Raw genomic sequence first — 16,470 nt, 5'->3', positions numbered from 1 at the left:
CATCCCCCCCCCCCCCCGCTGCGGTCTCCCGAATTTTGATGCTGCGAGGTTGGCAGGTATGGGCACGAGTACTGACACTGTCATCAATGTACAGCGACAGCGTGGCGTTAACTGAAATCGAGGCAGACATAATCGGGGGCAAGTAAAACGCACTGCAAGCGAAAATATAGAAATAGCCACTTTTTTTTTTTTTTGCGCCTAAGCCACAGAAACGATGCATTTGCTCAATTGCAATGAGAACCCTGTACTTCTGCTGCAACCCTCTCCATCAGTGAATAATACCTATTAAAAAGTATGTTTTAACTTGCATTCGTTTTTCTGAACTACCAAATTTTCAGGACGTTTTCGCAGTCTCTTGAGGGTCTGGGAAATCGGACGTCGAATGTACCCCCTTCAGACCACATAGTGTGTGCATAGCAGGTTCGAAAAGATTTCATAAGCATAATTGTTCATCTTATGAAGCGTGCTACCCTTTATGAAGAATGCACCCATATACAAAAGCTTCACTGACACAAGCCACTTATACTGGTACCGCTTACATTGTAGTAATTCGAAATTTATAGTACGGCAAAAATGAACAGACAAAGAGAAGGGTTGATGCATGTTCGATCAGCTTTATTGGCTTGAAAACTTCTCGAGTAACATCATACCATAAGAAGTATGCACTAAGTGGTTGAAGTACACGCTGAGGACAGGATACCGCTATTTGCATTGAACTCGCTATTTGCGTTTCACGCTGAGGCTTAAGGGTCCTCCAATTGTTGCGTTAGTCTCTTATTTTTACAGTGTAATTAGTTGCCATGTGTAATAACAGAATGAAACCTTAAACTGTGTGGGTAGGCACTGAAATGTCACGCTCTGACTGTTCGCATTTGATGTTTTTACTATAGCACTACCGTCAAAAAAATCGCTAGAGCAAATTTTAAACTACCAAATCTGCTTAGTGCCCATTTAACGGAATATTCGTGGCGAAGGTGAGTGGTAGACAGAATGTATACTTATAAGGCATTTATATGTTAAATGTGAGATTATAGAAAGGCCATACACATGAGAATTTCACATGCAACTATCATCTTCGTTGCCTTGTAGAACATTTAATTTATCCCTGTCCATATTGTGACACTTCAAGCAATCTTTTAGTGTGTATTTGTGTCTTTTATAAAGGTTCTAAGCTAGAGCTCTAAACGCTACGAAACAGCACTGGCAATCATCAAGGCACCTTAAATTGTGATGTAATCACAAAACACTATAATATAAAATAAATGCCTTAACAAGCATTGTCCAAGTTTTGCCTCCGTTGAATGTGATCCTTTTACGTGAGAAAAATGTGTGATAGAGTTCATACAGTTTTGAAAATGTGTTAGTACTGCTTTGAGATTAATACTTAATTGCACAGTGTGTTTTTATTAAATAGAATTTGTTGGTTGTCTGACAGAATCTAATCTAATCCTACTAAGTGGCACGAAGTGTAATACCCTTATTTGTTATAATTAAAGTGATAACGCATATGAAAGATCCTTGGGTTACCATTTGGGTGTGTGTTCAACAGATGTTTCATGTTAAAGTAAAATTGTTGGAAAATAACTAACAAATTCTTTGTATACATGCATATCACGCAGATTTGACCATATGAAGATGTGTTAATATTGGTGTTTATAACTAATGAAAAAATTTTTTCAATTCTAGCTTTTCAAAAAAACACCTTGGCAGATCTTGAACTTGGATGAAAGCAGCCTTCAGGTTTGGTTCACATTTATTTTTTATTGGTTAAATAATGTAGGCACTGCCTCTCTTTAGAACTCATTGTATTATCTTTGACAGATGGGGGATTCTGGGGGCATCCAACTGTCATTTGCTGAGCGTCAGTCTGAAATGCCACAGTCCAGCCGGTCTGGAATACCACTGATAATTCATGACCCTGACCTCAGGAGGCCAATGTAAGCCATGAATATTTTTTATTTGGCATATATTAAAGTGCAATATGAAACATTTGTCTTCAAATGGCCCTGTTATTTGAATGTTTTTATGGCCTGTATGCTGCTGTTTTAAATTCAGGCATTTTTTTTTTTTTTGCTGTGAATGAATTTGAGTGAAAGATTTTTCTGTCTCCTAAAACATAGATGTCAGTTGTTTGGATTATGCCAGTCTATTCCTAAAGGTATTAAAGGGACACTAAAGACAAATGGCAATTTATGTCAGAGTGAAAACTCAATGTATGACAACATCTAAAACGGCAAGATTAACAGTAGTGCCTTAATTACCAAGAAATCAAGCTGAATGTATCACACGACGTGCGCCACGAGTGGGACATTTGCAAAATCTTCCTGATGACTTGAGAGTGTCTGACTACAATTCTGCAATTAATCACTAGTAATCAAACTAGTTGCAATTAAAAAAACTTTCTGTCCATCAAGAGGCATAATGAAATTCTTGTCCATTTCTGTTTGATTTATAGAAAAAAGAATCGCCTGGCATTACTATGGGGAAAGGCACAAGTGGCTCTAAAGATTTCGTTTTCGCCTCGTCATGCAGGATAGGTGGTGCCATCTAGCAGGGCCCAAATGAACGAAGCAAACAGAATCATGGGATCGGAGGTCGCAGAAATTCAGTCGTCATTGTTGCTACTGGGGTGCCCGCTAGTTTTTCTCTGCCACTACTGGTGTCGGCTGCCATGTAGTAAAGGCGGGCAATGTTGGCACGGAAACAGTGACGTTTAAAAGAGAACGTTCATGGGGAAGACTTTAAGTGCGCTAATGCAGTGCGGATCAATAAGATGTGATTTTATTTCAAAATAAACACTTTCTTGGCACAAAAGTACCATTACGAGGTTTCTGGACGGCTATTTCAACAATCGACGTGGACCTAATATTTGCCTTTTGTATCTCTTTAATCATGAGAGATGCATAATTTCTCTCACAGAGTCATATCAACATCACCCACCATGGCGGCTTAGTGTTCTGCTACTAAGCGAGGAGGTTGTGTGTCTCGATCATTGCTTCAGCAGCTGTATTTTGACATGAGTGAAATTCAAAATTGTTCATGTACTTAGTATGTTCACTGGGATGTAGACGTTCAGTAATTATTGAAGTGCAAATTATGTGGTCAAAGTTAAACTGGAGCCATCTACTTTGGCATAAATTAGCGTGCACTTGTGTGTTTCTTAATGTGCACATTTTGTTTTTCTTTATTATTGTACTCTGTCTTGTGGTTTTATAAAATATTTGGAAGCTTGTGCTTAGGAAGGAAATTAAAAATACAAAAGAATAAGGGCTGATTCCTCTTAAATAGGAGTCATTCATAGTACAAAAGTGGAACATGTAAGACCTTACCTAAGAAGCCTAATGCATTCACAGAAGTAGTTGCAGCTTTGTTGCCTAATTCAAAGTTTTTCTTTCATTTCGACTACAGTGAAACATTGATTATACGTCCCTCGGTTTCGTGACGACCTGCATATTATGACGAATCGGTTTGGTCCCGGCGAAATCCTCATAGAAATATTGTATTAAAAACATTACTTATACGACGCAGTTTTATGCCTACCCCGCATCTTACAACGACTTTCATATTCTGGCCAAAATATAAAACGACCTTTACTCAAATAAAATGTCGACCAAATATTCACAAGTGCGAAATATAAACTTGCGTTCTCCTAGCTTGACGATTGAAAAGTAGAAAGGGAGACGGGATGACCTTTTACAATAGTATATTTATTCTGGAAGTTCATGCAATTCTACATATGCCTTGATCGCATGCGTATAGTATCTCGGGCGTTACCTAGTGAAGCTCTATCCACACAAGATAGCTTCAGCTGGCCGAAAAGCTGATATCTTCATGTTTTCAGTCCATGGAAACATTGGTCAACATACAGCTGATCTCCTGCCATTGTCGCACTCGCAGTCACAGGCTTGAGCACGTATAAGGGCGCTACGCAGCTGTTTACATTGTGCAAAATTACTTTCACTTGACCTAAATGTTCGTATTAAAAGCGGGACACTACTAGTTGCAGTTCACAAGGCAACAAATGACAATGCGCACAGTTCAGTTGTGCACAAAGGCATTGAAAACTCGTGGTCAATCACCATTAAGCGATAGTGATGACACTGTGTCTGACTCTTTTGAGGGGAAGTTGTTGGCAATGCTGTTTTGGTTTCGTTATCACGCGCGGGCAATTTCTTTTTTATATTGGTAGAAAGATGCGCGTTGGATTCAATTTTTTTAAGGTTGCGAATAAAGATTTGCCCACACCTCCGTCAGCTAAGTAATGCTGCCATTAGCTGCCACTGGCTATAACAAATCAATCTACCTTCTTTGCAGAGGCACAAGGTCGTGCTGTGGACTTATTCAGGCAGTCCCTGCCCGTTTTTTAAGCAAGGCTACGTGCCCGTTTTTAAGCACAACACTCGGGTTATATGACAGTTTTGCGTGGCCCCCGAAAATCTTATAATCGGGGTTCCGCTGTATTCTTTGAAATACCTGCATGCCCTTTCAACTGAGGTTATTTTCATGAGAGAAGTGGCACAAGTTAGTACTTCCTGGATTATAAAGCATAAAGCACTTGTTAAAAAGTTAAACCAAGTAGTGCATTGAACCATGCTTTTATATTTTTTTTTCTTTTCTCTTTTCAGAATCGGAAGTGATGCACCAAGTCCTGCAAAAGCAATGCAACAGCTTTTGACTACTGAAAAGCCCCCTGTAGAAGGAGTGTTCCAGCCTGAGTTTCTTAGGCTTGTTCCCCCACTGCACGATTGCGATGGTGAGGTAAGTCACTAGTTTCTGTTATTTGAATTCCTATTGGGGAGTGGTATTCGTGCCGGTACCCACAGGATTCTGCTATCAAAATAGGTCTATCTTGTGAACCTGGAACCTTTTCTGAAAGTTTACTGTGTGTAATTCCAGCTTGCATTTTCCGTCTAATGATATGTGTTCGATAATGGTGTATAATTTAATGTACTGGCTATATATTTAGTATTGTAATGATACTGGACTTCACTGCCTTCGCTGCAGAAGTATAGTAAGCTATGCTAGCCAGAAAAATTTTGTGGATGCGGTTCTTGGGATAAAAATTAATGCTTACAAAAGCAAAATTTCATACAGAAAAGAGGCGCAGCCACCAAGGTCAACCTGATGTGACCCTGTGTAAGTTTGATCTCTCTCCTATATGTTGTTGTCAGCTATTAATTTGATAGCATTAGGCTTGGGCAAATAGGGAAGTTTAGGTTTGAAGCAAATTTGAGAGAATAGTGATTTAGGTCAAATAATTTAGAACGGAATTTTGACTCGAAAAACGGCATATTTATCATTACCTAACCTGCACAACCCTTTTTTTAATTGCAATAGAGTCTATAGGCAAACGCATTTTTTTCTTCATCCAAATGAAGTCGAAACAGCTTTCAATAGTAGCGAGACTTGACTTTAAGTAGTGTGCAAGTAATGACCTGTAAAATACATAACATTTTAAAATTCATTATACTTAATTCATTATACTTAATGCATTATACTGTAATGACAGCATACAAGCTGTCATTACAAGCTTTTAAGCTTAATAAGCTAATGAATTGTTGTGAAGGTAATATGTTCATTCAAAGGGGCCCTGCAACACTTCTTCAAGTAGCCAATTAATGAATTCACTGGAGAAGCTTATTGCCTCATGAATTCACCACCGTGAAAATTTTTAAAATCGGTCCAATATGAACGGAGTTGCAAAGATTTGTTGCGCGCTGAAGTTGTATTCTCTCTTCTCATCCCGACCAAAGTGCTGGAGGCTAAGCGGGGAGTAATGGCACAGGGAAAAAAGTACGTCATGCGCGCACCATGATCTTGAGCACTTTTTCTCTCTTCTTTTTTTCTTCGAATACGTGGCTTTTCAGTGTGACTTCGCAGGTACGTATAGACAACATGTGGCGGCCTCTCGTGGTGGCCCCAGTAACGACAGCGTGCCATACTGAAATTACGACATGGTTGATGCAACGGCTGTGACTAGTAAAGTTTGAGCTAGTGGCGTCATTTGCCGGTAAAAGAGAGCAATTTTTAGCTGACTTTGATGATTTGTTGTGAATTGCAGGGCACTGCTGCGCTAATATTTGGCTCGCGTGTTCTCGGTAGCCTGGACGACCGATTGGACGCGTTTTCTGACCATGCGCAAAGAGTACTGCGCTAATATTTGGCTCGTGGGTTTTCGGTAGACTCGACAACCGATTGGCAGCGTTTTCTCACAGTGCTCAAAGAGTGTTGCAGGGCCCCTTTAATTTCAAAGAGGAGCTTTGCGGTAGACTGGATTCCCCCTGGGTGGATGCTTTTACGGCTTAGTACTACTACCGCATGTAACCACCTTACATGTGGACTAATACAAAGCTATTCGTTCATTGTGAACACTTCAAAATTATCATATAAATAAATTCGTATCGAAGCGTTTGAATATTCATACAAGCCTAAATAGCATCAAATTGCTCGTTTGAAATGTGTGGTTGTGAACTGAAAAATTACATTGTTCATCATTGGAAATTCGAGCTGGCTGTAATTGAGGTAATACTAAAAAAAAGTATGCAGTTTGAGGAGGACAGTGGATTGAACTTGCAATCGCTCGCTTTTAAGTGGGATGTGTTCAGCCGCCCGGCCACCTCACATACGTCCTCCGGCATACTAAAGGCAAGCTAAATATATATGCCACTTAGCATTGGTAATGCTTACAAATCGGAGGTTGTTTCTCAGTAGCTTGGCACAACACCTGGAGGATTCGTCCTACCGTTAGGCCGTGCTTAGTCGCACTGCAGGGCGTAAACACTTTGGCTTTCCCTGCGACTCAATTTAGGTCTCCGAGAAGAAAGGCTGGTCTGGCGATTGGGAAGGCGATAAAAAAACGCCAGGCCTGCGTGGAAGGCGCAGCACAGTCACAGCGAAAGCTAGAAGAGGGGTTTTTCAGAACCTTTACGAAACACTCATTGGGTAACTACTGCAAGCACACTTTCTTGACACCGACTATGTCATTATAATAAATTTGTTTGGGTAGTAAACCAACCTTCTCTATGCTATTTTTCGTCATTCTTGTGAGAAGCGTGGTATCCGCTAAACACTTGCAAGGAATTGTGTGCCAATTGTTAATGCAGTGGCTGGCGACGATGAAGAATTAAGGGCTGAAGTGGGTATGCGCCACAGTTAATAGAGGAACAAGAACAAGCTTTTGTGATGGGTTGGAGCATCGGATGGCCCACTCGTTATGCTAATCGCATTGTGCGACAACTGGTTGTTCTTTTCCTGTTTTAAAACACTTTATAAGTCGTACTAACGGGATTACTTTCCCGACATCAAGCGTGCCTAAGGCAAGTTCGACAACAAGTCACAAGCACCAGTGTAGCTCTGTGGTATAAAACTGGTCTGGCATCCAGCGGATTCGGGTTCGAGCCTCACTGTGTCATTGGTGCTAGGTCAAGCCTGCCTGAGGCAAGCCTGACCACAAGTTACAAGCACCGGCGTAACTCAGTGGTAGAATACTGGGCTGGTGCCGAGCGCATCCGGGTTCAAGCGACACTGTGTCATTGGTGCAAGGTTTTTTTTTTTTTCTAATTTCGTGCGATGTGGTTATGGACACTCGTGGCGGCGGCGGACAGCTGCGCTTGACCCGAGTTGTGATATCATAGCAGCTTTCGCTGTAAAACATGGTCCAATAAGGCTATTCTGTAGTACTCTTGGAAGTGAAGCTTAAGGATCCTTGATGTTTTTATTAAATTTTAATTATTTATGCCTGTGTTTAACGCAATGTGAATGATTTTATAATATTTAGATTTCAGTGTCTCATGACTTTATGACTTTGCTGGAAGCACCCGTTTCGAGCATAGGTTCCTTCAGTGATGAAAATGCAGCTCCAATCGCTCCAAACTGTGATTTTTGCTGGTAGTTGCTCCAAACCCCTTTTGAAATGGCACTGAAAGATTGATAATGACGAACTTTTGCTGTTTGACCAGCTCATTATAGCCCTGATGAAACTGAAAATAATTTCTATACTATCATTCCACTATGCTACTAGTGTGCAGCGTTATTGGCTCTGATCTCGTTTGTGTGACAAGAACTGCGACGTTAAGCATATAGCTCATTTGGCAGCTTCCCCCCCCCCTTTTCCCCCCAGGTAGACATGCAGGCTAGTGTAGTCAAAATGTGAAAGTGAGCAGGATTGTTTCTAGTTCATACAGATTATGTACTGCCTATTTGGCAACAGTTATGTGAGACTTCGGTTAGTTCTAAAATGTGGTGCTCATTTTTACCGCTTTCTCTGGTTTCTGCGACAAATACCAGTATTTTAAATATTTAGATCATCTTGCAGCACATTATTGACAATAAGCCATCGTTTTAATTGTTTGCTTGTTGAAATTAATGTTGATTATTATTTCTGAATTATATTTCATAATAAATACATACTAACATTTACGAGATGCTTTGACAGTACTTTGAACTTCAATGAGTGTATGGCAAGTTTTGTGTCTGTTCTTAAAAAACTTGTGGCTGTTTCAAAACAGTACTTTTGCTGCTCTGAAGTATGCTCTAAAGTTTTTATATTCCAGGAAATGAGGAACAGGAGACAAGCGAGGGAAATAGCCCGAGTGCTCACGTTGTAACCTTTTCATCTCTTGTTCCTCGTTTAGTGCTTTATTTCATAATGCCTGTTTTATTTTCATATTTCACACTTCACACAGCTACAACATCCGCCTCGTAGGTCAGTGGCTAAGGAAATCGGCTGCTCACCCGAATTTCGCGGGTTTCGATATCGACCACAGCGGTCATGCTTCAATGGAGGCAAAATGGTACATGCCCATGCAGTGTGCGATGTCAGTGTGTGTTAAAAAACACCAGATGGTCAAAACTTGTGCAGCCCTCCACTACGGGGTCTCATAATCGTATCGGTGGTTTTGGGATGTAGTATAACCCCACTTATATTATTATTAATGCAGCCATGAAGCAACACATGGAGTATTTGGTCCAACACTCATGGCTAAGAGATTTCTTTGAGATTACCATACTGCTGCAGGCAGAAATAAGCTTGCAGTAAGTCAGCAGTGAATAAAAAAATATGTGATGAAGCATAATACTTAGTAATGGTAGTACCATGGCCGGTGGATGAAAAAGCGCACAGTACAGCCTAGCATGTCGGGCGGTTTTTCTGTGGGAAAATTCATGTCGGCCGTAACTATTTGCTTTTACGGCCGCTGCGGCACTGTGGGGCAGGGACGGGAAAATGGGTGCCGGCGGCTTCATTAGGGCAACAGCTGCAGCCAATTAGTTGGTGGTTATCACAACATTGATTCCACTTGACTATTTTAGCATTTTTTTCATCTCATCTGTTGCAGTTCATTCAGCTGAGTCCGACCATGGATATGGTTAATTTAGTCGTTTAAATGCCCACGTACGTGCCGAGAATATTTTGCAAAATGTGTAAGAAAGTGGTTGTTACATTTACGAGCATGAAAGAATGCACCGTTTGTTATTTAAACATATTTAGATTTCTGTAAAATTTCTTCAGCACCTTTCACTTTTTTCGGTTCACAATGCTTGACAAGTATTTATTTAAAACTTTGGAAAATGCCCATTTATATTTCTTATACCCAATAACGTGTGCATTGAAAAACATAGTTTGAATCATTTTCTTAATATTTGATACAAGATACTGTGCCGAAAAATGACTCGGGTGCAGATGTTTTATACAAGGAGATTCTACGGAGTGACGCCCTCTTTATATCGTAACTTTGTACGTGCATGTGCCACAATCGTTTACCCTTTAACGTGATAGCGTTAGAGGGCTTGTGTTGCAGAAAGAAATTCTGCCGACGACGTCGGCATTGTTGGTTGTGAGCGAAAAATCATCCGTGAGTGAAAAATCGAGAAAGAAGCAACTAAATAAAGAATAAAATTGCAGGTCCCATTGAGAATCGAGCCCGGGCCGTTCGTGTGTCAAGCACGTATGCTACCACAAAGCTATGACGTTACTTGCAGCTGCTTTGGGGAAAAAACACTACATGAATGCCATGTAGTGGAAGAAGTCTCCTTAATACATTTTGTTTGACAGGTGTCATGACGAAAACGAGCCCATTCGAGGATTTGTAGGCGCATTTGGAAGGCCATCAAACTATGTCATATCTAAAATAGACAATTATGTCCATCTAGTGGAAAACATGTCATGCCTTTCCAGAGGTGTTGATCAAGCCAACACCAAACACTAGATAATGTGCTACCATCTGCGAGGCATTGTGAGACTCTTTATGGCCATCCGAGATGGTGAGCACGCGGCGTGTATCTTAGAGGCCATGCGACTCTTGCTTTAGATCAAAACCTGTATGTACCATACATGCGTGTGTGTCTCTGTGCCATCTGCGAGACATTGTGAAAAACGTGTCTCGACTACAGCAGAGTGCTGCTCTAGCAGAGGGAAGTGGCCACACTGCACAGTCACTGCATTACTACTATAGATATGTCACGCTTGCGCATGTGTGCATTTGTGTGCCCATGTGTGTGTGTAACAAAACATATTAATAAATGTGCACTTAGCGGTTGAAGGGCGCACTAGGGGCGAGATTTTGCTATCGTGTTCAACTCTTAAAGATGAAGCTTAGGGGTGTGCCCCCCCTTTCTTTTTGTGGTTGTTTTTCCAATTGGTGGCATTAGATGACCACCGCATTTTCGTATTTATACACGTAGGAGCACTAAAAACCATGTCTGCTGTAGGTGATTTTGTCAACAATACATGATAGAAAAAGACACTGTAACAGATGACAGAACATGACTGAAACAGCCAGAGGGCAAGGGCGTTGTTGTGCAACAAAGATTCGCCAGTGCCAAGAGGTGTAAGGAGAAAGGGGCACCTCCTTGATTTGAAACTTGGGATCGGCAGGAAGACGTGGTTTTGTACTCTGTATGTTATGGCAGAAAAAAAGTTGCAGGAGGAGGGGGGGTGAGGGTGGTGTGCCACGCCCGGGCTTTGTTCCTTCCAGTGCCCATACAACAGCTAACATGAAATGACCAAGCTGGATGGATTGGTGGTCGGTATAGACTGGAAGTAAACAGGGAAGCAAAAGCTGGAGAAGACTTACCGAACAATATAAAAACATAGCTTTAAAAAAACCTTTTTAATGTTTGTTTCAGTTATTATCACTATTGTTTCAAAAGTGACCTGCTTTACTTTGTAACTGTCAGGGGCTGTCAATGTGTGGGTTGGCTGCCATATATATCTGTTTAAAAGAAATCCTTATCTTCTGCCGCCAGCTGCTTTTCTTCACTTCTTTGCCTGGCAGTTTGTGATGAGGTTAGTTGAGTGTGTGTGCCATTTTGAAAGTGACCGCAAGACAGTTCAACTTTCTCAATGAAAGGGATGCGCGTGTTTTTCACGGCAACCGACATCAGTGCCACATAGCATCATTACAGGGCAACAACACTGCAACAGGACAGCAATCGGAAACAATTGGAACCAATCACAATGGTTCCACGTGTTTGAAAAAAATGGCAGAAAAGAGAAAACAGGAAGGTGGCTTCACGGCGGCTGGATGCAAGAAAGTTTGCTGCCAGCATCTGTGTGGGTGCAAACGTTAAAACACGCTTGGCAAGCACAGAATATAGCTTTTTTTTTTTCGGTGTTCTATTTTTTGGCGTGCATTTGGATCTGTCCAGCAGAGAGGGAACCTGACGAAAGACACGGATGACAGAGATTGAGGATCGGCAGTGGCTATAGAATCACGTTCCGATGAAAATGGCTTGATGGAAACAGACGAAACACTGAAGAGCGCAATGACGCAAGCAGTTGCCTTCATGTGTTTTCAGCCTTTTCATCACTCTTGCCTTTTACCACTTCCACAATACCAAATCCGTAATAGCGTGTGCCCAGTTTCTCGGTACGGAAGTAGTCAGTCAATAAAATATCAGAGTGGCTAGAATTTCCTTCCACGAAATAGTTATACACATGCTAAGCATTATTACATGTTTGGATAAAGAAAAAGGTTTGTCTCATTTTGTTATATCAAACAGTTGCAACTTTTTAGATCACTTTTTTTTTTCTAAACAAAATGATTAAATCTTCAAAGGCATACTCAGAGCCACAACAAATAATTTCAATGCTTTAAGAAAGGTGTAGCGCCGCCAGGTTGGTTAGTTGTGGTCTTTTGGAATAAGTAAAACTCCGTTGATTCGGACTTCACGAGACCGGAGAGAATGTCTGAATTAACCAAGGGTACAAATTATTGCAAGTCTGAACCGAGCACTTGAAAAATGTCTCCTACACCATCAGGCTCTTATTTCTTAAAAAGTGTGATTGCGGTTTGCTTCGCAATGTGCGACTAAGTCACAATTTTGCGAAGTTCCTGCGGGTGGCTTAGTTCGCACACACTGTCTGAGGAAACCATGCATATGTTCTTCACAACGACCAACGCATACACAGCTTCCGTCATTGTGTGCCATGGAAGCTCGTCTCCATCTCTTAGGTCCTCGTCAGCCGATTCTCATTTGCCATGCAAGACTTCAGTGACAATATCGCTGTCGGTCACTGTGCGGCCCACGGCAACATTGCTGTCAATTGTGAAGTAATCGCCTAGGGGCACATTAGCTGGCATGATGCCGTCTTGCTCTTCGCCGGTTTCTTCATAGGTCACCACACCCGGATCAGCAGCATCGTGCACGAAGCCGCTATGCTTAAAGCAGTTGGGGACTACTGCAGGCGGTGTGTTGTTCCTCACGTAGGTGAGCATGTGGATTGCGCTCAGTAGGCTTACTTTGTACTGCTTGCCTGACTCCATGTAGAGCAACATCCACTCGAGTACCTGCCATTGATAGCGGCTTTTCACGAACTGTATGAGTCCCTGGTCCATCGGCTGCACGGAAGCCATTGTGTTCAGAGGCAGGAGTAGCAGTTCTATGTTCTCGAGCCCGAACACCTTCGCGTGCGCACTACAGCTGTCTAGCACGAACAACGCCTTCCGAGCCTTCGTCCCAAAGTGGTGATCGAGCCTACGTAGCCAAGCTTGAAAGAGTTCAATAGTCATCCAAGCCTTTCTGTTGAACTGGTAGTCGACAGGCAGCTGCTTAATATCCTTAAAACATCTTGGCTTCGCAGCCTTCTCGATCGCCAGCAGCGGCAGCCGCTCTGTGCCCGTCATGTTAGCAGCCAGGAGAGCTGTCACGAGCTCTTTACTTCGTTTTCCACCGATGCACGGGTCCACCTTAAAGGCCGTTGTCTTGACAGACGAAGCGTTAAAGAACAGCGCTGTCTCATCAGCGTTGAAAATGTTGCACGGCTTGACATAGAAAACCGCACGGATAGTCGAGACCGCCAGTCCCGCACAACACTTTCGTCAACAGCTTCTCTTTCACTACACACGTTGTAAAACACCAGCCTGTTTCGCTTCTTGAAGCGGTCGAACCAGCCTTCCAACACATTGAAGGAGTCAATGTTCCTAATCACCTTGAACTACTCTGCTTGTGCGAAGATAAGGGGGTCGTTCAAAGGCAAACGTGCAACGTGCGAACTGGCAATTCAGCGCCACAGAGCTTCTTCTAGCTTGGGATGCGCTGCCGTTCGAAGTCTCTTCCTTTTGTCGCCAAACATGTCCCCGTCATACGCTTGCATAATTGGCTCTTCATTCTTCACGTAACTGCTCAGTGTGCTTTTCTTTACATTGAACTTTTCCATGACTTCTTTCCGAGATGCTCCCGCTTGCGACACCTTCAATATTTTCACTTTCGCAGCTAAATCCTTTGCTTCATACTTCGCCCTCTTCGCTGCGAAAGTTGGGGCTGTTGGGGCCGCAGGGGAAGCCATCCCAGCATCACTGGCGCGGTGGTCACGCCTGCACGCATTAAGTATACAACACTCATACACAAAAAAAAAAACGCATGGTAAAAAAACAAAGGCAAATCCGTAAGTTGCCCGTTGCTGATGACAGTAGCTATGCACTGCCTTTCATTTTGGTTGTAAACCACCATGTAGTTTTTTTTAGGGGGGGGGGGTGCTCTTGAAATGTACTACTAATTTCTACCCATGGACGAAATTTTGAATCCCAGAGGTCACAATCTGATCCCAAAATTGTTTAGGTGCGCCGTCGATTTTGCCGGCAGAATCCACTGCCCCTTCCACATTATGACTCGACCACAGTCGGGCGTTCGAATGAACTGAAGCACGGCCGAATTTGTCCAAAATAGTGAGAGTTTTCAGTCATAGAACAATGCACATTTTAAATGGGCAGATGCCGTGGCTGAATTATCTGATATAATGGGGGTCAAATTAACAAGATTTTAGAGTACCAGCAGAGTATGCACATGGTTATACTTCTTCCGCGAAATGCAAGTGGTCTGTGAAGTTGGATCTTGGGCTAGGCAAGACCGAATATTCCCAAAAGCTGCACATCTGTACAAGAAAGGTCAGTAATTAAATTACATGTAGGCTTTAGATGGATTTTAAAATATGATTTCATGCGCTCAAACATAGCTGTCGCAAGCGCGCTGTGCCTGTGATCCTGCGGGCGCTCGCGAAACCTGTCTCCCCCCCCCCCCCCCCCGCTTCCTGATGGCGCCGCAGCGGTGGTATGGGAAACTAGCCCCAACATGCCGGTTTCAGAGCACGCGGCAGACTGTGCCCGTGCACTTTTTCATGCAGTGGCTGTGTTCTGTGGTACTAGTAGGCACAACACTATACCTTTTGTCTGTGATGCACTCTTGTTTTTTGGTGAATGCTTCCTGCAAATGCTTTCTGAATAAAATTTGTAGCAATGGTGACCATAATAAATTCTGTAGTACAATGGATAACAATTCCCTTCATTAGTATATGATACTAACTTTCTAATTTTTTAAAATTGTGTTAAATTTATAAATTTAGACTGTGAGCACTTAACAAACAAATGTGGTGCGTGCAGCAGGTATTTTAAAACAAACGCCACTTTTGTGGTACTATTCAGCATTAAACTTATGCCAAAAGCAGTTACGTTTCATGTATATTCCTTCACGAAGGCCCTTTTAAGCAGTGTTGGACAAAACTGTCCGAAACCACTATATAGGTGGCATATATTTCGAGATTGGTGGAATTGTAATCAAAGTTGAGTGACCAGTTCATAACCTCCTTCCCCCTGTAGCTCCTCTGTCAGTTTCTCACTCATCGTGATCGCACTGCACTTTTGCCGTTCACCCGTTACGCCACCATTCTCACACTGCTGAACATTTCAGCTGGCATGGCTGATTCCAGTTGAGCAGGAAGAACACTTGCCGTTGTGGGATCCTACACTCTGCCAGAGTGACACCACAGGCCCTGAAGCTAAGCGCCTCATGGCACGTGCCTTGAAGAGCACCCTCACACAGCAGCAGCAGCAACAGCTCCTGGACGAACTGACTGCGGACCCAAAGCTGGTGTACCATGTTGGCCTTTCACCTGCAAAAGTACACAATTTCTTCTGATCTAGGATTTGCTTCTCTGAGTATTGATGTATATTCACAATACTTTCAAAAGTGTAAGGCTATTAAGGTCTTGTAACCTATGCAATATGCAAACCTGTGCTTGTAATTCAGACTCTCTATAATGTTTACCACATTGAACTGGTTTTATTACATATTGCAACCTACTAACTTCCTAACACTGTATTGTAGTCGTATCTTGAATTTGTACTGTAACTTCATTGTTTTTATTTTTGCTAAAACCCTGGCAAGGACACTTTCGTGATTAGGTACACATTTTTCCCTCGTTGCTTTCTTGTTTGCAACACTGACCATTGTAGGTGCTCTTCTCTCCTACTATATGTATAAGCAACTAAGCTTATATGAGCACACTTGGAAAATACATGTAGGGGCATTAACTATATATTATTTGAGGACATAGGATTGCACTTTTTGTGTGTATATTTGCATGCACAAAACAATAAAAAAAAAGCGGTGCAAAGTGAAGACGAGCATTGCTGTACATGCGAGGAACGTTTCATGGTTGCAGTTCTCACTAAATAAAAACTGACGAGTGGTGTAACATTTTCTTCAGCTACCAGAACTGGTGGAGAACAACCCACTCGTTGCAATAGAGGTCCTGCTGAAATTGATGCAGTCAAGCCAAATCACAGAGTAAGCGTCTTGCTTTCAAGTGTGCTTGGTTCAAACTTTGTGTTCTTCCCTGGTCTTTATGTATGTCATTACTCCTACGTATTGCTAAGTGATTCCACTCCTGCACCAAAGTGCGCCAAATCAGATTTACTGCATCATCTTGATAATGTCAACAGAAATTGTGCATAAATGTGCCAAAGTCTCGGGTTTGGGGGGCGTCTATCACTGGCAATAGCCACACCAGCACGTCAAAACATTTGCAGCTTGTGGTAGGGGCCGCCAAAGTTGCCATCAAATACCTAAAATCATTCCCCTGAATGATCAGCGGTCGCGCGTGCAGCATGCTTGGTACCGACACACCTTCTATTGTGCAAGCTGGCACAAAAAACGAACTCTCCACTGCGGCTCATGACATCTAGAGCAATTGGT

At 42.3% G+C, this 16,470-nt stretch overlaps 1 protein-coding gene across 1 annotated transcript in view; it reads left to right on the top strand.

Annotated features, from left to right (window-relative positions):
* LOC119174276 (CCR4-NOT transcription complex subunit 11) overlaps window positions 1-16,470 on the top strand; it is a 64,024-nt gene that overhangs the window by 11,461 nt on the left and 36,093 nt on the right. Inside the window, exons 6-10 of the mRNA XM_037425119.2 lie at window positions 1,687-1,740; window positions 1,822-1,937; window positions 4,626-4,758; window positions 15,184-15,393; window positions 15,983-16,062. Coding sequence (XP_037281016.2) covers window positions 1,687-1,740; window positions 1,822-1,937; window positions 4,626-4,758; window positions 15,184-15,393; window positions 15,983-16,062 — 593 coding nt within the window. The remainder of the gene's footprint in view (window positions 1-1,686; window positions 1,741-1,821; window positions 1,938-4,625; window positions 4,759-15,183; window positions 15,394-15,982; window positions 16,063-16,470) is intronic.

This window comes from Rhipicephalus microplus, unplaced genomic scaffold (genome assembly GCF_043290135.1).
Source record: "Rhipicephalus microplus isolate Deutch F79 unplaced genomic scaffold, USDA_Rmic scaffold_15, whole genome shotgun sequence".
Classification (NCBI taxonomy): Eukaryota; Metazoa; Arthropoda; class Arachnida; order Ixodida; family Ixodidae; genus Rhipicephalus; species Rhipicephalus microplus.
This window is presented reverse-complemented; position numbering and strand designations above follow the sequence as displayed.